Genomic DNA, 20,904 nt, shown 5'->3' on the forward strand with positions numbered 1-20,904 from the left:
ATTGGCCTAAAGCAATACCTTCGTGGTCCACAAGGGGGCAGCAGCCATCATGTTGGAAGACGATTTGTTTTGCGCAAGCAATGCTTGTACTCCACATCTGAAGAATAGCTTGCCATCTACATGGGAATGTAACAGTAGAATAGTGTAAAATATATATTGGGTCAAAAGGTCTGAGAGCAAGTCTAATACTATAAACATAATATTTTTTTTGCAACATATTTACTTTCATGTAATCATTTTATTACACATTAGTTTCAAATTTTAAATAAAATGTTTAGTCAAAAATTCCACTTTAATCATTCCATTTAAAAGCTTAAACTTTACTGGAGATTTTTGTTTTTCTCATCATAGAGGGAGAAGACAGGGAATATTGAGAGAGTGAAGAGGGATAAATAACATGCTTTTAAAGTAAAACCAGCCAGGAATCAAGCTAGGGACAGCTGAGAAAAATTTAGGCTATGTGATAGATATCCTAATCAATAAACTGTCACAATCTGATATCTCAGTATTTGCTAACTTCTCAAGTTTGTGAAAAATTGAACAAGCTATTATCCCTGCTTGTCTTTCTTAGACTCTAGGGACAACCGAAAGGTGGCATATAGTCTACTAGTGGAGCTCCAAAATTTGAATATTGTGAAAACGTTCTTTCCTTATTTCAAAAGTCTGCCTCTTAAATCCTTTGTTCATTACACTGACCTTTCCCAAACATATCTGTGCTTTAGCACTTGTGATTTGTTTTGCAGAAATACATTATATTGCCAAAATTATTCACTCACCCATCTAAATAATTTAAATCAGGTATAAAATCAAGCGCTTAGGCATGTAGAATGCTCCTACAAACAATGGTGAAAGACTGGGTCGCTCTCAGCAGCTCAGCAAATTGATAGTGATAGATGCCACCTGTGCAACAAGTCCAGTCCAGTGAGCGCTGATAACAAGCTGGGTGGACTCTTTAGTCCAGAGAATGCAACATCATGTTTTTCAAAGAAATGAAATAAATAAATAAAAATCAGATTTTTGACTTAGCCTCAGTCCAGTTCCCCTCTAAAGAGGGGCAACTGCCCCCAGCTGTAGAGCCATTGTATAAACTAATTGTTTGTCCAAAACCTTTGTTTTCTTAGAAGAGATAATGATACAATAAATAGTTTTAAAGTGTGTTTGTGGATATTTTGTTGACTCCATTTACATACTGGGGATTTTCACATACTTCACTGAAGAGGTATCTGCCACTCTGCCTAGACCTGTTGCTCCTCCTTTGTCCACCCATGTACAATTTTCTAAATCAGCCACTGGGTAGCGCCATCTGAGGGCCCAGCAATCATCATCCAGTATTAATGTTCATCCTTGTCACATGTGCACAGACAGCTCCCTAGATTCTCAGAATCTTTTGGTCACATTACAAGGAAAGTAATGCTTGCTTTGTCAAATCTAAAAATAGACATATATGTATATACACCAAAATAACATCTCTTTCATCTCAGACAGCACAGTCATAAAGCTCCTGGCCTTTCAATTAATATGTGCATTCAGCCTTTACATTTCTGCCATGTTGTGGCCCCTAGCCAGCTTTGTTGCTGAAAGCTGTGATTATTTCAGTCTAATAGCTCTCTCTGTAATACAGGTGTGTCCATCTCCTGTTGAATATTGACCGGAGCTGGGCAAGCTGAGAGACCAGCGGATTTTTTCTGGTGGTTTGCGCATGAGCATTATAGATAAAATTGAGGGCAGACCAGAGTGCAAGGAAAGTTGGCACTGGCTCAGCTTTACTGTTCTGAAATCAGTTACGACCTGCGCTTCTTATGCAAACATGGCTAGCATTTGCAAGTAAATGAGCTTCGGTGCTTTAACATTGTAAGAGATGAGTTTTGTCTTGCTAACCTTGGCTAACATGTGATGCAGAGAAGATAGAGTTGGAAAAAGTTGTTAATAGCTTCCTTAGTACATTCATATAAAACACTGTATCCATGATGGAGATGGGATGGCAGCTCTTACCATGTCTGTTCTAATAAATCAAATTAGCCTTAGATTCGATTCAATTTCAGATTAGCATCTTTGAGAATCTATGAATGTAATACACTTAACCATGTCCCTCAGTGCTCAAGCCTTTTAGCTGTTTTAAAACCCCCCCCAAAAAAACCAACCCACCCACCATTAATATAGTTTAATCAAGATTTAGGCCTGGGGTTCTGAGCTCATGAACAACATTTGCTTTGGTTTAAAAACTAAAATGTCTCAGTTTAAACATCTGATATATTTACTGTGAACAAAATATCATTTTATTTAACATGCAAACAACTGCATTCTGTTTTTCCTTTTACATTTTATACAGCATCACAACTTTTTTAAAAAGGTATTTCAAACAAGAGATTCAGAGGTTTAAATCCTATTTAAAATCCTCTTTACCACACACTCCATTACAATGGCAGCCAACTAAACAGCAATTTAACAAGGAGCCAAATCTTTGATATCAGATGTGGGTTATTGTATATAGATCAGTTCTTCATCTAGAAACCAATTTATAGCTGTATTTCCCAATACTCCAGTTTTAATGTTTGCTCTTCATCAGTATAAGATTACTGTAAATATCACCATAAGGTTAGATTTGAGCTGTTGAGCTACAAGATCATACAATGTTTGAACAGTTTCAGTGATTTAATTTCCTGTATTTGTTGTAACACTGGGTGGTGCACTTAACAATAGAAATTTAAAAGCCTACATGACACTTTTCTGTCCTGCATGTTTGACATCTGTTTTTAAAACAAAGATTTAAAAAAAGGTCATGCATGCAATGAAAATGGAGACAGTGACGGTGCTTCAGATCCTTTTATCCAAATATGAAAAATAACCCATTATTTAACACCTCATCAGGAAGCTCTTTTCAAGCATGTCAAAGCAAAACTGTAAACAAATGATGGCAAAAACAACTGTGTGTGACACGTTCATACAGTATGAAAGCGACAGGTCATACATGACAGCTTCCAGGTGTGAACACTGAAGCGTTGAGTTTAAATTAGGTTTATGAACGGTGCTTAAATAAATTACATTAAAGTACACTTCTTCTTGCTGTGCTAACCACAGTAGTGCTAACCATTGCAGAGCTGTGTCATTAAATCATTTGCAATAAAGTAAGATTCAATTAAGTTCACCAGTGAGCAAACGCCATGAGAGCAAATGACAGGCAACACCATTAAAGCGATTAAGGAAACACAAAAACGAGGAGTCTTGGAGAAATTGTTACAAATCTTTTATTAAGATACTCATTATTTGTTCCATTTTTGACATTTTCTCTATGATTTGTATTCATTTATCTTAAAGTTGTTAATGTGCAATTACCTTTGATAATGTTGGGTCACAGTTACAGGGCTTTCACAAAGTTATTGGCACTTGGAACACAGAAAGAGGATGAGCAGTACAGGAGGTCCACTGGTGCTACAGGGTTACAGAGGGCAAAGAGCAGGGGCAAAGACATGGGCAGACCAATAACTGCACAGGTTGTGAAGAGAAGCATTGTATCTGGGTAAATATATACCTCATGCTGCGAGTGCACAACAAACAAACTATGTGTGCGTCTATATATAATATACAGTATTTATCTATACATGTATATAATCATATTTATCTATGTACTGTTTAGTGACAAAAGGTTCCCAATGCCGTGCCACACCTTATCCATTCAAGTGTGTAGGTCTACATTTTGTAAGTGTAAACACGTACGCTGAAAGGTAGAGAAATTGCTTAGAATGTTCAATAATAAAAAAAAGCAAGAGAGCTCTCAAAAGAACACAAATTAAAAACGAGTAACACCCACATACCTAGTGATGATGGAGGACTGAGCGACTGAGCAATCAAGTTATGAATAAGGGAGTTTTTAGCTGTCAGTGAACTTTTACTTCAGGGTGAAACCCCCGAAATGTCCCGGAACCACATTTTATTTCAACTGAACTTGTTGAACTGATGGCAACATGGGCCCTAATCACTGTTTATATGTAGTAAAAGCTTTGAAGCTGCAACAGCAGCATAATCTTACTAGGTCAATGGTGCAGTGGGCACATTTCCGTATACGGGTTGGGCAGCTGCTTCATTAGAGTCGACACCAATTCACTGGCGTAGCCGAGCTCTCGTTAATGACTCACAATACAGTACAAGTCATTCAGTGGGTCACTGAGTAATATGATTACTGTGGGAGACAAACAGAAACGTGTTTCTCACGTTGAAATCTTAATTGGTCATATTTTATCTTATTTGGAGACTCAATGACAGTTCTTCTGAGTAATAGCATGTAACAAAGCAAACTTTTCAGCTGATTATGGCAACTTTAACATGCCTGGCAAGTCTGGTGATTTGAAAAAAAATTATAGTCATACTTAAAACAATGTGAAGCAACATCTTGTGAAAACCTCTACACAAATTAAAGCTAGACATTATAATTCAGCTCAAACATAAACCACTGCTTTGCCTTTATGAAGCGCATGAATAAACTTGGAGGAGTGAAACATGACACCAGCTGCATAAGGGACAGGAAGCACAACAGTCTTCAAAGATACTTGAGGTATGTGGGGGAGGGGTGCTCATGTGGCATCTACAGTCAAATGCAAAACTGAGGTTTCTTTGTTATTACCCTTAATGAATGCTCACAAGGTACTGCATTTATGTTTCATCCATATACTGTATCACCCACCTAAACCAACCTAGAATTTGAAACAATAATGAAAATATGCTGAGCTAGAATCTTTATCATGCCACTAGTCATTTTATTTCTTTTCAGTAAGACTTAACTGCCTTTGATAGGAAGCATCAGCATCTTCCTGGCTTTCAAACTCTACCTCTCTACACAAAAATAGAACCTCTATGGAAAAAAAAAATTCCTGAAAGAGAAAGTAATCAGTCCGTGCGAACGTATCAGGTTAAGAACACATTCCGAGTCAGACCCGGACTACTTTCAGGTTTTTCCACCTGCAAATGTAAGAATGAATCCCCTGTACTGACCTCCGTCCTTAACAGATTAACATGCATTCAGAAGGTTTCTAGCAAACACCAACTTCCACATACAAAAGGTCAGTTGTTGACATTTCTTAAATCAGACACATTCAGCAACAGAAAAAAAGAAGAACACTTGGGATTCAACTCAACAGTCTTCTTGATTATTTACAGTAGGCGTTCGTGCCACTACTAAACAACAAATACAGGCAGGCATGGGAGAAAGAAAAAAAAAACAAAAAAAAAAAAAACAACAAGGCAAATTCCACCTAAAGGGGTTTGATTGCTACACAACACTTCTCAAAAGGTGCATGAACTACTAGTTCTTCTCAATAAGGTGCAGAAACCACCACTCTTATCGCTCATGGAAGGTGCAAAATCATTTCAAACTTCAAAATAAAACTCATTTTGAATTTCCAGATGAAAGAGGTGGTGCATTGCATACATGAATAAGCCACACACCAAAGACACATCTTCACAATACAAACTTGGCTTTCTTACCAGAGAACTATATCGAACACACACATACACACAGTACCATTAAAACCTTTTTGCTTCAAGCAGCATTGCCTCCCTGCGACATCACTGTGCCCACCAGCTTATTGACGTCAAGATTTGAAAGATGCACTTGTTCATTTCACAATTATTTCTTGTGAACGTCACTTTGTTCCTCCCTCCTTTTAGGAATTTTTCTTCGAAGGCTAAACTAGCAGAGCTGTCAGATAAATGTAACCTATAAATGTCCAAAAGTAATCTTCAAAACTGTGGGCCAATGCTGTATCAAAGGAGGCGAATGTTGCAGGTTCACAACCTAACAAGAAATGCTAATCATAGTCACAGTCGTGCCAGCGGAAGCAGTCTTATTATTCCTTTAAAGATAGTGGACAAAAGATGAAATGTGTCAAATTTAGCAGTTCAACTGCTCATTCCATCACTTTCACTGTAAAATAAGGATAAAAATAAATGACTGAGGTTCTTATGATAAGACTCCTTTCATTATTATTATTGTACTCCTGCAAAAATAGCACTTTTCCTTACTTGACAAGCCCTCTTTCAATAAAAGCTGAATACTGAGATTTTAAAACAATCCCTCTTGCTCTCTTTGCTCACACCATTCTAGGCATGGGCACTTGTATAAATATAGTTTTTGTCTTCTAAAAATATGACCAGCTTTGATTACCTGTTGCCCTTCAAATTTCATTTTTTCCCCCCATTACAATCTTCTGAGTAAAAAGCTTTCACCCTTCTTACTGGATCACTTTTCAGTTTACAGACAGAGAAACATGCAAAGAAAATAAAAATAGGCAGATGAGATATATTTCTATAAGACAGCACACAGTGAAACACTCGAGTGAGATTCTCTGGTCTCAAGAAAGGTGAGGTGAGGCTGAAGAATACTTGCAGGGTGATCAGTGGAAGATGCAAGAGGAGGAAGAACAGGTAGTGTTACTTTGTTTTAATAATGTATCTATTTTGAAATTTAGTTTCTTTCCCGAGGCTGGAATACAAGTTGTCAGGGTTGCATAGAGAAAAATGCCACCGACACTTACATTCAATATACCCGTCACTTCTGCTCCTGGAAATCTGTCCATCCAGCCATCTCTTCCTCCTCAGGCTGCACCAGTAACTCCCTGCCCTCCCCCCAAACCACCAGCACCTTAGGGAATGTATTTAATATGCAACAGTGGATGTGTTTACACACCTTAAAAAGACAAGGGGAGGCAGAGGGCAGTTAGGACACAACTAAAGACCCTCTTACGCCCTTCCTTTCCTTGATTACCTCCATTATACAGTCAAAGCAAAAAAACCTTAAGTTTTCAAGTCCTGGTTACATCAGGGCAACAACTGTTGACCCTAACAGTGTAGTATAGACAGTCAAGATGTGAGAGATCAGCGTGGGCCAAAGAGTGAGAAGGCAAGCGCAACTGGGGAATACTGTTATGTGCGTCACCAAACATTCAAAATAACGGTCCTCCGTCCCCACCCACACCTGGTAGCGATTCACCTGAAGAGCCGCCCGACTCCATACCAGCACCACTGGCGGACTCCAATGAGGCAGGGTCGAAGGTTGGATCCGCCCCCAGGGCGTCTTCCTCTGTCTTGACACCATCAGGAAGGAACGCAGAGTAAGCGTCACTTTCCGCCATCAGTAGCTTTAGCTTGGGTATCCAGCTCTTACGGACCACACGTCGGGCATTGGTGCACATGTCGGCTGCAATGGCGTTCATCTCGCTCTCCTTGAAGCTGGTTGCGAAGTTCTGGCAATAAACTGACAAAAAACAAAAAGGGGGGGGGGGGGGGGAATAATTAGGCTGATCACACTTTTATGATGTGACTGGAGCCAAGAACGAATTTCACGAGTGTACTGACAGATCCTTTTGCCTGTCTTCTACCCACAACAGACAAAAGCATCCCTTTCACCAATATTTGAATGAAGATGGATTTATTCCAAATACATGCACATACTACAGTATGATCTGATCTATTTGTGATGCTGGCAAAAAAAACCTAAAAGGGGTAATAGCTTTGTTAATAAATATTTTTAAGGACTATACTGGATTATATGGGACTGACAGTATAAAAGTGAGTCAATTTTTTATGGACCGCCTGCAATGCTTAGGTCCTGCTCTAAATTTAGATAGTTGCCAGGCAACATAATATATCAGATATATTCCAATATTCAAGTTTTGTGGATATAAATTAAATGCTCCGGTCACAGAATGAAAACAATACAATGTTGCAAGGAGTATAAATGCAGAAATGCTAAAAATCGATCATATTAATCCATTTGTAGGTGGCTCCTAGGCAGCATGATGATGTCCCAATGGCTGATATAGATAAGAACCTTCAGGAATCTAAGACGTACCTGTGTGCCAGGTTTAGCTGCTGAACTCCTTATTGTATAGGAGGAGTTAAAGGACTAATAGGCACACAGAGGCCTGCTGTATGAGAGTTACAGTGTTTAGGGAAATGACTACAGCTATGGCTTTTTCTTTTTGATTTTAACCACGACAGTCTCTATAGAAGTTTGCACACAAAAAACTTCCGACAGTTTCAAAGGAATCAGAAGAGGATATTTCCATAGTTGTTCCTATTTATGTGTAGCATACAGCATGAAACAGCCTGCTTTAGAGGTGTTCACAGAATTGGAATTAACTCTGTGGCACAGTCGATGGAAATGCCTGCAGAGAGAGTGCGGAGAAAGCAGAAGTGACAACCAATAGGCAATATTCCTGTGTTATTACCTGCGTGTACCAAATGATCACCTGTGCTATTTGCTTATTGGCACAGTTTGATATTACACAATCTCCGCAAGTTAAAGAACACTGCAACTCGACTGGATCGGACATCTTCCTTCTCATGAGCACCTCTGCTGAGTAAGTTCTAGAAATGATCAGGGCTGCAGAGCATATGTGAAAACGACTCATGACTGACAAAAAGTCTATTCAATATGCGAATCAACACTTGCTCGGTTTAAAATTCAACTGAAACACTTTAGACAATTGCAATCTTTTATAAACACCAGCCAAGTTATTTATCCAGCTGTCTCTCATGTTCAGTGTTTATTATCCTGGCTAACGTTACAGTATGCAAAATGCATAAGAAAACCCCAGCACATGTGGCGTGACCTCAACAAAGCAACAATTGTTTTGCTGACTGATTTCTAGTAAAAATCTACTTCAGGGGAATGTTTTTAATATTCACTACTGAAACAGAAATTGCTTGGTTTAAGTAATGGGTGGCACAGTCAGTTTTTTTTCTTGTTTTTCACCCACAGGGGTTTTGGCACATCACCTACATGTAAGGTGCCAAGAGAATGATAGAGTATCCCCTCCAGGCATGTTCAAAGACAAAAATGCTATGATTTGCATAATATTTTGGGCAGGAGATGTTTTTCTGCAAATAATAAAAATGAAAGTAGTTCTGTTACCTTGTTAGAAATTCTAAAACAAGGTCAGGCTTCAACTGGCAAAAACCTCAGTGGAATACTGAACCCAAGATCCAATTAATGTAGTCCAAAAACTAAATGTGAAAAGCTAGCAAAATGTAAACTTTCAAGTCAACAGGGACAAAACAGTCACATTTAACTTGTTTACTGGCTCACACCACAGTAAATATGCTCTGTACTGGGCAGAATAACGACGTGGCATACTCCACAACTCCATCAGCTACAACCAGTCATGTGATGCATGTCCATTTTTAGTTTGGTATGATCCAGTAAACAAGTGAAATATGATTATTTTGTCTTTAACAACTCTAAAAATATATTTTTTGCTCAGCCCTCGATTGCAAACATGAACATACATATTTTTTTTGGTTTAAGTTTTACACAAAAAGACTGCTGAAAGTGTTTCATGTGCTGCTGAAATGCTATTCACAATGTATTATGTGTGTTGTGCAACACAGGCTTCAGACTAGTAGTGATGTCACGAGTCCCGCTCACAGCTACATGTCTTTAAATCTGATTTTATGGTGAGCATGGATACATTTTCCACTTTCAGCAAGCTTTTACTGAAAAAGCACAAAGCTGTAAAGAAAAAGGGCAACTCGCAAAACTCAAAACTATAGAACGTCTGAACAAATAATCACCTCACTATAAGCAGGACAATATCTCTGTTCTGGTGTGTCTGATGTCAACACTTGATTTCAGGGTGAATGTTACTATGTAGCGGTCACAGAGTTATTGCCAAACACTAATCATACCAATGCAAATCTTATTTATGCTTTTAAAACAACAAAACCAAAAAAAAAAAAAACTATGCTTGTTTTGTTGCTGCTGTGAGGCACGTTGTAATGTGGATTTTTTTTTAAAAAAATTACCAAGTATTAATAAAGATTAATATTATTGTTGTTACTATTAGTACTATCTAAATGTACCTAAAAGGAAAACTGAGACATTACACAGCTAACTCATTAATTCAGCTACGATTATGATACGGCTTAGTTTACAGTGTAAATACACAGTGTGTGCATGCAGTGTGACTGCATGTACATTCCCCTCCATCAGTACATGCACAAATTGTTTGCATGCTTGTGGGCAAACACCCACAGACAGACAAAACATGTACGCTCACATTTGACTGCATGGAGCACTCTGTTGTCCAGGGGCTTGCGGCTCGGGTCATTGGTGGACGAGCGAATGCCTGTCCCGCAGCTGTTGGCCAGAGTGTTCCTGATACATCAAAAAAATAAGAAAGAGGTAGACAGAACAGAGGAAACACAAAAATAGTTGATTTATCCTTCATATGCCAGCAGATAAAAAACAAAAAAAAAGGAAAACAAAAAAAACTTTAATTTCTATATTAAAACTACGCTTTGCATGAAACACTTGCATAAATAGACCCAGACAAATCGAGGGAAGAAGCAAACCTGTCAAAGAAGGCGGCCAGCAGCCTCCTCAGCAGCACCTTGTGTCTGGTCCCTGCACTCACATGACAGTTCATTAGCTGAGCTCGTGATATATACACAGAAGTACCTGCAAAGAATCCAGAAAGAATTGAGACCATTTATTATCACTGTAGATTATCTACTGAGATTATCTGCTATCTCGTTTTATGGCATTTCCCTTCTTCAACTTTTGTGGGTCAGGTACAGCAATGATACAGTCAGGATCTTCGCTTTCGGTTACTGGAATGGAGAGTTTATTTATCTAGCAACAGCTCTGATTCATATCACACTGCAGCTGTGGGTGGGGAGAGAGAAGCCTGTGCGCCAGTTAAATGTCACAGCTTTGAGGTTTGATTTGGTTTCATTACTTCAGTTTATTCCTTTGACTTTTACAAATGTAGTATAAAACTACCCTGAAACACTTGCTTCAGGTTGCTCTGTCACAGGCACATGCTGCTGCAGAGTGAAGTGTGTAACCCCACTGGTAAGGTAACACGCACAGTCACAGTATGTCCTTGACATAAACAAACTGAGTCACATGTGCAATACAGCTCTGCTTGCCAGTGCAAATCTCAGTCATCTGAGGACAGCGTCCTCTGAAGATATGAATATATATCAGTGCTACCTGCCTTGTCCTATTTAGACCTCATACTATACTGCCTATATGTATTTAATAGTTCAGCTCTACCTTTAACCATAATGTCATTCATTTCCAGACTGCAGACTGAGGCAGATAAAACTATTCACCTAAAAACAACACTAAAATAAAATATTTATTTATTTTTATTTTATGTTATATAAGATTTATCTGTCCTCTTCCCCTTATCTTTATCAGGGTGGTGGGTGTGCTGGAGCCTATCCCAGCTATCATGGGGTGAGAGGCAGGGTACACACTGGACAGGTTGCCAGCCTGCCGCAGGGCTAACACAGAAAGACAGATAACCATTCACACTCACATTCACACCCATGGGCAATTTCACAATTATCAGTTAAAATAGCCCCACTAACTGCATGTCTTTGGACAGTGGGATGAAGCCTGAGTGCCCACGCAAAAGTGGGGAGAACATGCAAACTCCACACAGAGAGGCCCTGGCCAGATGTTGGAGTCAAACTCAGGACCTCCTTTTTGTGAGGCAACAGTACTAACAACAACACCACCCTGCTGCCCTTGTGATATCAGATAAATATATGAATAAGATAAGTTAGTTTGATAACATATTTCTGATATATGCAGTACTGTGCAAAACTCTTAACCAGCTGCTCATTTCTTTATCTTTAATTTTGCTTCCAAGGAGCCAGACTTGTAATTTTTTTTATCGTGGTCTAGAGCAATAGTTCTTCCGGCTTTCTGAAGAACTACTTTCCCTTGGACATCAGCTTCTTTGTTTATTCATTTTCAGTCCTTGTTGCTGACCATTTCCAGAGGAAGGATTTTTGTATGTTAAGTCACTTAACACTGACTTAACTAAAATTAAAACTAAAAAAAAAGATACAGTATCGTATTGTGATATTTTGTGTGGCGATATCAGGGATACCAAATATCGATATAGTACGAAGAAGCAGGCTCGTGTCATCTGACAGGAAGCAACCTTTCTGCAAGTAGTCGCAGCCTGACTTGGACTGACAGCAATCTCCCTTAGACAAAATACTGAAGGTTTACAGAAACTTTTAATTTAGAAATGCAGACAGATTTCCAACATGTTGCAATCAGTCTGAATGAGCCTTTATGAAGAAGGATAACTCGTGGGGACTCGACTCAGCTGACTGCCAGCTGGCTGTATTCTGGTTATACTCATATAGAACAGGAAGGTTGCTGAATACAAATGTAATTGTTTTAATAATTCAGGGACAGTGTTGGTTTGCTTCACAATCTAATTTTGAAGCAAAAATAAATAAATAACTGAAATGAGATAACTTTATCGTGTTGGATAATATCAGTACAAACAAAGTTTAATTTTAGGGACATAATGTGCAGTTGGAAATCGTGATAAATCACAATATATTTCACCGCAACACTCAGCATGTCACAAAATGTTAAAAATTGCAATAATATCGTACCATGAGTGAAGCATTGTGATAATATCGTATTGTGGAGTATCTGGTGATTCCCACTTGTAGACTCAACACTGGGAGAAAAGGCTGAGGTACGCCAAATTACACAAGAACTGGACTGAAAATCAGTATCCACAGGTCTTATGGGGTAATGAACCCAATTTGGAATTCTTTGGTTCAAATTGTTGTCAGTGTGTATAGAGGAGGAGGACTGAGCATGCACAATGATATAGAGGAGGTCAGGAGAGAGATACAACACTGAGTGTCTGCAACCTATAAGTACTTCAGTCAGATGTGTTAGATATCTTGTTAAAACTGATTAAATATATGAACACAGAAATATATTGACAGATTTTGATCCATTATGCAAAACCATTTGGAAATCATCTAATTGGGAACAGCTCAATTTTTCAGCATGACAAGAATTCCTAAAACACTGCCAGCACAGTATAAGCAGGATTTGAAGCAGCTTGGCTATATTTACGAATCAGATAATGACCCAACGACAGTCTGGTATAAATGTATCTATGATTTCTGTAGTTTAGATCAAGGTAAAGACTTCATTTTTGATACACTTGTAGCAGAATCAAAGTATTTTTCTTTCTTTTTTTTCTACAAACCACATGCTAAATATTTTGTTTTGACACTTATGGACAAACAACAAATTAAAGAAGAAAATCCAACAACAGTATCAGGCCACCACAACAGCTATGCTGCACTTTAGATTCTCAGTCTCTGGTACTTCACTAGAAAAAAGATTTTTCCTGTTTTGTTGTTGATGGTTGACGATGGCTGTAGAAGATGCTTGATTCTCATCAACCATCAACCAATTCAACTCGACTGAGAAGAGGTGATTTAAGCCAAACAGTGAACATCAGTTTTATATCCAAACTATTCAGTGACCCCTTGCGCTCTGCAGATGGGTGGAGGACACCACTCCCAACAGGAAATGTTTCATCATAAGAAAAAGGAGATCACACATGGCATTTTCTTTCTTATTCCTTGCTTGCCTCTAAAGATACAAGCAGACCTAAACCACAAAAGCAAAACATCCCCCCCAACAGCATCACAGAGCTGCTGGATTCCCTTTAGTGTAAAGGTCGAGGGTTTCAGTTTTTCTTTCATCCGTCACCCACCTGCAGGTTTCTCATGTTAAGTTTGACATTTTGGAGACAGCGAGCCAAGACAATTCTATGAAATTTGGATATTTTTGTCTCTCAAATCTAATCATTTTGAATTTCTTTCTTTTCTTTTTTTAAATTTAGTTGTAAATATTGCTGTCTTTAGGTACACACACACACACAGAGAAACATACCTGAGACTAACTCTAGTTTCTCAGCAGGATCTCCTTCCTCGTATAGTTTGGGGTGACAGCGGTTGCCTATTTGGGCAATAAGTTCTGCAGGAAGACATGAAAGATCTCTGCCACGCATCCGACCTCGCGTCTCCGTGTTATCTGGTAGAGCCTCAACACGCTCACCAGCAGCTAGAAAATCCACATATGGAAAAATTTCGAATCAACTATAAAAATATATTTATGAGAATATTTTGTGCTGTTACAATGTCTCGACAAACCAAATAAAGGATACAAATATGTAATCAAGGTGTAATGAAAAACTTCAGCTAGATATATTTGTATGTGTTGGTATAACTATTCTGTCCATTACCTGCAGCTCCCATGTTGAGCATACTGTACATGGTGTACATGTTGCAGATTTGTCTGTACTGCTCCTCAGCACTTTCATCTGTCCCCTCCTCTTCTTCTTCGTCATCATGGTAGCTGATAGGTGAGTCACTAGCATAGGTACTCAGGGTGCCAGGGCTGGCGCCCTCTGACATGATAAGCCCTGCTGCAGAATTCCCATTGGTGCTGGCACCGCCACCAATCCCACCACCGGCCACCATTCCCACGAGGTTGGTCGTGGTGGCACCCATACCCACAGCCAGTCCGAGACCTCCGGGGCTCTGGATAGCGCTGCCCCGCACTGCCTCCTGGGAATAACGGGCTGCTTTCCTGGCACCTCCTCCTCCCCCTGAGCCTACCCCACCTCCATCTCGGGTGCTGCCACCCTCCCATAGTCGCTTGGCTACAGGAGTGCAAACCACTGAGTAAGGAGTGGCCGCCTCTGGTTGGCTCGCTGGCTGCTCCATCTTAACTCGTGATACCAGAGGGAGCGGCGTCAGACAGGAGGCGGGCCGGGCTGCACCGTTACTGGTCTGTGTTACAGGGCTCTGGGGCTCTGAAGGTGGGGCCTCCTCTCCATGAAGGCCCTGGGAGTCACAGCTGGGGGAGGATACCTACCAATAAATGCATATATCACCTTTGCGTCAGCAAATAGATAGATCTTACCTTGCAGAAAGTCTCAAAACAGAAATCTCAACCTGTAATTTACCAGTTCAAATTGATGAAACAATGACTTTAGGTTTTCTGCTACTTCACTTTCTATTTCTATTTAGCTTTACCTTGAGGAAGAATTCAGTGCCTTTCTCCATGATCTGTTGGATTTGCAAGAAGCCGGCAGTATACATGAGAAGAAACTGGTCCCCCACCGTCATGCTAAGACGGCCTGTGTAGCAGAAAGCCAAAATCTGCTGGAAACTCTGAGGCTGCACAGCCGGCGGGAGCTCCACTACGGCTGGGCCGGCCTCACTGCTTCCGCCACCTCCACCATTGCTGTTGTTGCTGCTGCTGAAAAGATCCCGGAAATAAGAACTGCTAGCAGCCAGAACTGCTCGATGAGCCTAAGAAAAAAAGAAAAAGAAAACATAATTTAAAAATCATTTTACATATTACAATATACTGATTTATTAAGGGCTAGTGAGATGTTTTGGAGAATTTATTTTCTCACGGTATAGCTTCGTTTAAAAAAAACAACAACAATAAACAATACTTTTAAGATTAGGTTTAAAACTTCCCTTTTTAATAAAGTACATAGTTAGGGCTTGATTGGCTGACCCTCAATCCTCCCTTTGTTACACTGCAATAGGCATATGGCTGCCCCTCCCTAAGCCTGGTTCTGATGGAGGTTTCTTCCTGCTAAAAGGGAGTTTTTTCTTCCCACTGTCGCCAACGCCCTTGCTCACAGGGGGTTATATGATAATTGGGGTTTTCTTTGTTTTCCTGTATTATTAACCCTTCTGACAGCTTTTGGTAAACTGCTTCTATACCAGGGATGGGCAACTCCAGGCCTCGAGGGCCGGTGTCCTGCAGGTTTTAGATATCACCCTGGGTCATTGCACCTGAATCAAATGATGAGTTCATTACCAGCCCTATGGAGAACTTCAGGACAAGTTGAGCAGGTCATTTAGTCATTTGAAACAGCTGTGTTGGATCAAGGACACATCTAAAACCTGCAGGACACCAGCCCTTGAGGCCTGGAGTTGCCCACCCCTGTTCTACAACCAGCCAATGATTTATTAACATATTGATTTAGTAGCTCTTCAGTGTACTTTCATTTTTAAAATACTAATCGAGTTCTTTCAATGTCCCTGAAAAAGAAGGCCCTACTCAAAGTGAAAGATCTCAGAGAAGGTAAAAAAACAAAACGTTAGAGGCCAATATTTAACTGAGGAATGAATACAATGCACAAATTACATTGTCTCTAATGGACAGGATAACTCAAACTACTCAGCAAATGAAAGAAAACCTGTAACCCGTAAAAAACAATCTTTAAAACAAACATTAATAACATCTTATATACTGGAGCTAGAAACTTGCACAAATGTGGATTCACACCGAATGATGCATCATCTGCCTCTGCTGCAAAAAGTTACATGTTGCAACATCCCCCCCACCCAAAAAAAAAAAAAAGAAAATGTCCAAACAGCAGTTCTTCTGAAGAATAATGACGTTCCTTTTCCATGGAGCACGACTGCCACAGGACTTTTTGTTTACACTCGGGTCTTTTCTTCTTCATTATAACCACGACCTTCAGTCAGTTGAGTGCAAATAAGAGAAACAGTGCACCAGTACCTTGAAAGCATGGCCCTTGACCACCACGGACACATCGCAGTAGAGTCCCTGCAGCCGCTGCTCATTCAGACACTCTAGAACGTTGTTGCCGAAGTTTGGGATCGCCATCTGGAGGGTCTGGGCCATGGTGCGCCTATGCACACCACCAAAAAGGTCTTGTTGGGAATGAATAGAGACAGGCAGAAACAAACAAAGAGGACAAATGAGGAAGTGAATAGATCCAAATGCTGGTTACTGAAAAACAGGATTGACTTCATATATGGAAATACTGAGCCAAATTCCCACTCCCCCAAACACGCTCTTTTTCTCCATGGAATTTTTTCCCATGATACGGAAGAGCACCCAACTCAAACTACATGTATAATCAGACCTTTTTCATACAAAACAACTACAACTATTATCAAACCAACCCAAATAACGATGGTTGATATATTTCTTTTTGCACAGGATTTTTGTTTTAATTCAGGTAAATTCATTCTTCATATTCACAATCCAGTTCTTCATACATCTTAACTGAAAGCCTGTTCAATAAGGAGACCACACTAAACTAAACTTTCAGTGCGCTCCATGTTAGAACTTCTAATATGTAATAAGTAATTGGCAAACTCATGCTAAGAGAGTTGATGCCTCGGGTGCTGCCTCCTGCATGTTTCAGCTAGGCCACGTGTGAGAACGGGCAAAGATATAATCGCATGTGAAAACCGCTGTCATTTACCAAGTATGAGCTCCTTCCTGTTGGTCTTGCCGATATGTGGATAAACTTTGACCATGAGGCTGGTCAGAAAAGAGCAGGGCCGCCACTATACTTGCAACTGGTAACAGTTAGGAGACCTTTGACTGCACCACTACAAACAATATGTTGAAAGACCGTCTCCAGATCTCGCTTTGATTTGCCAAAGAACTCGGAATGAGAATATTTATACGGCAACTGTGGAGTAGTTCTTCATGTGACATTTTGATACATAATAAACTTTCTTTGTGAATCACTTTTCAGTGGGTTACATCGCATTAATCATGATTGCTGTCGCATGTTTCAGCTTCATCTTGTTTCGTTGCAGTGATGACTCCCCCCCCAGGCATTGTGGGGTGAAGGTGTAATGTAACACAGCTATGTTAAAAGACAGAAAGCTCAAAGAGAAGCTAAACAGCTGAGGAATGTCAGAACCTCACATTAACACAATGCAATAAAACGCCGAGCAAATCTAACTGGCCTGTTTTATTACTGTTAGGCCAAAGTATTCATAATGAAATGCCTGTCTGTTAAAGGAAGGTTCCCCACAATTAAAACAATATATCTCTTGAAAAACCCAAACGACATGGGCCGCATTTTCTCCTTCGCACAGTCTACCGAATAGTATTGGCAGGCTCGCAGCACTCTGATATTTCAAACTAAGTTTTGTTGAAACTTCCACAGGATAATCTACATTTCATTAATCCTATACGTCACTTCAACCTTGCAGTAGCTGTTGGTGCCCAGCACCAACAGCTACTGAAAGCCTTTTTATTTTCTGTGTCTTCTGTGAGCTATAAAATCCCGTGTCCTCAGATAACTGGGTCATGTTCTGGTATTCTATGTGCAAACGTGTGTTTGTGTGTGTGGCCTAAACAAAAACCGCATAGCATGTTTCCATTCACTTCAGTCAACAGTCAGAGGCAAACATGCCCCCCCTTTGCCCCATATCCGCTCTAAGATTGATAGATTATGCCTGTCAATATTAAATTAAAATGAGCCAACGTTCCCTCTGCTGTGGCTATGAGGGCTATAAGCAGGGTATATTACATTACTCACTTGATACTGTGAAGGTATGTAAACATGCTTCGATGGTGTTACACCAGCTATGCTTTGTGATAGCACGTTCTATAAACAGCAATTTCGGAGGTGCTATTCACATGCATGTATATGCCCTCTGTACCCTCAATAAGAGCAATGCAAACAACAGATACATTGATCAGCCTACATGGCATTGCACTGCTCGTGCTTACTTAAAGCACAAGGCCCGTCATAAGTATTTCTATGCGTGCAGATGAGGGTACAGGCCTGCAATGCAGAGATATATTACCACTTAAAAGTGTTGCATGAATGCTTGCTGAACCTACATGCACCCACACATAGAGCGTTATCAGTGTAAGATACTATCTGATAATGTGAGAGCAAAGTGACTGAAGCCCACCCTGTGAGAGGCATAAAAAGCAAACTTTAGTGTGACTGACTGATGAGGGTTGAAGCGAGCCAGCCCATCATATCCAAAGCCTTTCATTTGGGACCTCGCCAAGCTCCAGGGTAAAGAGAAATGCTCTCTTTGTCTCCATCTCACTCAAGCTCCCCTCTCCCTCATACTAAAACACAGATGCGCACACACACAAACTCAAACAAACCCACAAAAGGCACACTGAGTCACACACAGACATTAGACAATACTGCTTGTTTACAGTTTGGCGAGCCACAGTAAGCACACATGGTTGCACATCAAGACACACAAACACTGGGCCGAGAGCAGAGGTGTGTTTGCACAGTTTGCCCCAACAGTGAGCGAGAATGCAAGCGTGTGCACGCACATGTGTGTGTGGCCCTGTGCACTAAGGAGGGGCAGCGGGGGCCTGTAGGGATGAGAAGAATAATCTCAGGTCCTTAAATATATACAGTAGAGTGCAGCAGCAACAGCGTGAGCAAATGAAATTCACCCCAACTAACCCTGTAGCTTAGCTCTCATACCAGCCAGCCCTGGGAGGAAAGTAGGTCAGACATACAACATACTAAAGACCTTACACTTTTAATAGCAGCCTTTAGAATATTTCAAGGGGGGCTAAGTTGTGTTATGATGGACTGGTTCTCAGCCTATTTTGAAACTTATTCCACCAAACTCTTATGTTGGTTCAAACCTTTCAGATCATTATGTGGAAAAGCCCCTCATGCAGCTGGCACACACAGTTCCCTCTATAGGCATTTCCTCATTATATGCGCCCATGCTTGCATAGCTGTGCTCCTGGCAGGCCTGACTTTTGCTTATCCTCACAGCAAGAAGGCTGATTGTTTTACAAACAGACTTTTTTAACTTCACATTTCTGATTTTTTTTCCTTTAATGTGTGTGCCTCTGTGCTGAAAGTGTTGCCAAATAACGTGTAGAAGGATAAGGAGTTGTTTAACCCACCTGGGGGTGTCCGATCCGTGCCTACCCAGCCGGGAGGCTACTGGGAGGTAGGGACAGCATGGATGCGTTAAGGGGGAATCCAGGATGGCGTGCGATTGTTTACGTGCCCTCAAATGGCAATCGGTTAGACGAATCTAAAGTAGTTTTACAGGAATCGGGCCACTTCGGGAGTCCCTATCCCCCCTCCATTCCCCCTCCTCCAAGTGGCTGTCAGCGCTGAAATATCTGATTGCCCTCTCCTTCCATCCGCAGCACGGCCTATGGGAGGTGGCTAACGGCTAAAGCTAACGCCACAGTTAAAATATTTTGGGTTCGCCCGGCGCACCATCCACCTCGCGCACACTCAGCCCCAGCTGCACAATGTCAAGCATTTCCGCACTCACAAAGGTAAACAAAGCACTTACTGGCCGAGCGGACGAGGTAGCCGTGCTGCGACGCCGGTTAGTCAGGCCCAAAATGTTGCTTATTTAAATATTTTGGCGACGGGGGAAATCGCTCCCCCTGCCATTCTCCATTCTACCGACATCAACAGGTCATCCCAGGACACGCAGCAGCTGAGGGCGAGCCAGACGGAACCAGTGCGGCACGGAGCAGGGGGGGTGGTTGGTGGGGGGAGCACAACAAGGCACAATTCTTTTTGCAGCCGGCGCTCACAAGAGCTGCCGTGCCAAAAAAAAAAGCGAGAGACAGAAACAAACGGACTGCCGTTGAATTTTCTCATGTTTTGTGAGGCTCGTTAAGTTAAACGTGTTCTGCTCCGCTGCTGATAACGAGCTATATTTTTATTATAATTATTATTGTTAGGCTGAAAAGGGCAATAGAAAGTTTAGATTGTGCCAGCCTGGACCAGCTTTCCCCTTAAAGTCGCGCACTTATCCCAAACTTTAATTGCCCCACTGCTGCTGGTGCTTCTGCTGGACTGCCCCCCCACCCCCCTCCTGCTCCATCAGCCTAAAAAATCTAACGGTGACCACCCACTCCTCCTTCTTCTCCTCCTCCACCGCCGCTGCCGCCGGTGGATCATCAGACGACCCTACCGACTGACTGACGGCCGAACAAGACACTCACCCCCTCGCTGGGAAGCTGATGCAGAGCGCTGGTTCGTTTTTCCTCGCTCCGGACAGCCATTCAGTGGGAGCGGAACGGCGATAGAAGAGCCATCGAGGGCGGTACAGTATCCCAGGGGATTGCGGAACGCAGAGCCACCGATCGCAGCGAACAGCAGAGGAGGAAGACAAGCATGACGCGCTCGTCATTCAATCGCATGATCGTTGAGAGCGCAGCCTCAATTTGGGGGAGACCTATCCCACGGCGTAGACTGTTTGCGCATTGGCACAGGCTGCGTGGAGGAATTAGTCTGAGTC

At 41.2% G+C, this 20,904-nt stretch overlaps 1 protein-coding gene across 3 annotated transcripts; it reads right to left on the minus strand.

Moving 5' to 3' along the window:
• Positions 1-3,227: 3,227 nt before the first annotated feature.
• nacc1a (nucleus accumbens associated 1, BEN and BTB (POZ) domain containing a) lies at positions 3,228-20,904 on the minus strand. 3 transcript variants are annotated; one of them, XM_026165292.2, is made up of 8 exons: positions 20,609-20,904; positions 16,391-16,545; positions 14,881-15,159; positions 14,085-14,715; positions 13,733-13,903; positions 10,348-10,453; positions 10,053-10,150; positions 3,228-7,246 (listed from the first exon to the last, which is right to left on the minus strand). In XM_026165292.2, the coding sequence occupies exons 2-8, from the start codon at positions 16,514-16,516 to the stop codon at positions 6,936-6,938; spliced, it is 1,722 nt and encodes a 573-aa protein (XP_026021077.1). In that variant the 5' UTR covers positions 16,517-16,545; positions 20,609-20,904; the 3' UTR covers positions 3,228-6,935. The 3 variants fall into 3 exon arrangements, with proteins under 3 accessions (XP_026021077.1, XP_026021076.1, XP_026021078.1); XM_026165291.2 differs by lacking the exon at positions 20,609-20,904 and adding an exon at positions 19,945-20,528; XM_026165293.2 differs by lacking the exon at positions 20,609-20,904 and adding an exon at positions 19,541-19,926.

Source organism: Astatotilapia calliptera, chromosome 4, assembly GCF_964374335.1.
Source record: "Astatotilapia calliptera chromosome 4, fAstCal68.1, whole genome shotgun sequence".
NCBI lineage: Eukaryota > Metazoa > Chordata > Actinopteri > Cichliformes > Cichlidae > Astatotilapia > Astatotilapia calliptera.

What these genes read in the sequence shown, in the direction of transcription:
- nacc1a (XM_026165292.2), bottom strand. Translation starts at nt 16,516, where the DNA reads ATGGCCCAGACCCTCCAGATGGCGATCCCAAACTTCGGCAACAACGTT. An exon ending in TCAAGGGCCATGCTTTCAAG is followed by an intron (nt 15,160 to 16,390) that starts GTACTGGTGCAC and finishes TTTTTTTCTTAG; the next exon opens with GCTCATCGAGCAGTTCTGGC. An exon ending in GCACTGAATTCTTCCTCAAG is followed by an intron (nt 14,716 to 14,880) that starts GTAAAGCTAAAT and finishes ATTTATTGGTAG; the next exon opens with GTATCCTCCCCCAGCTGTGA.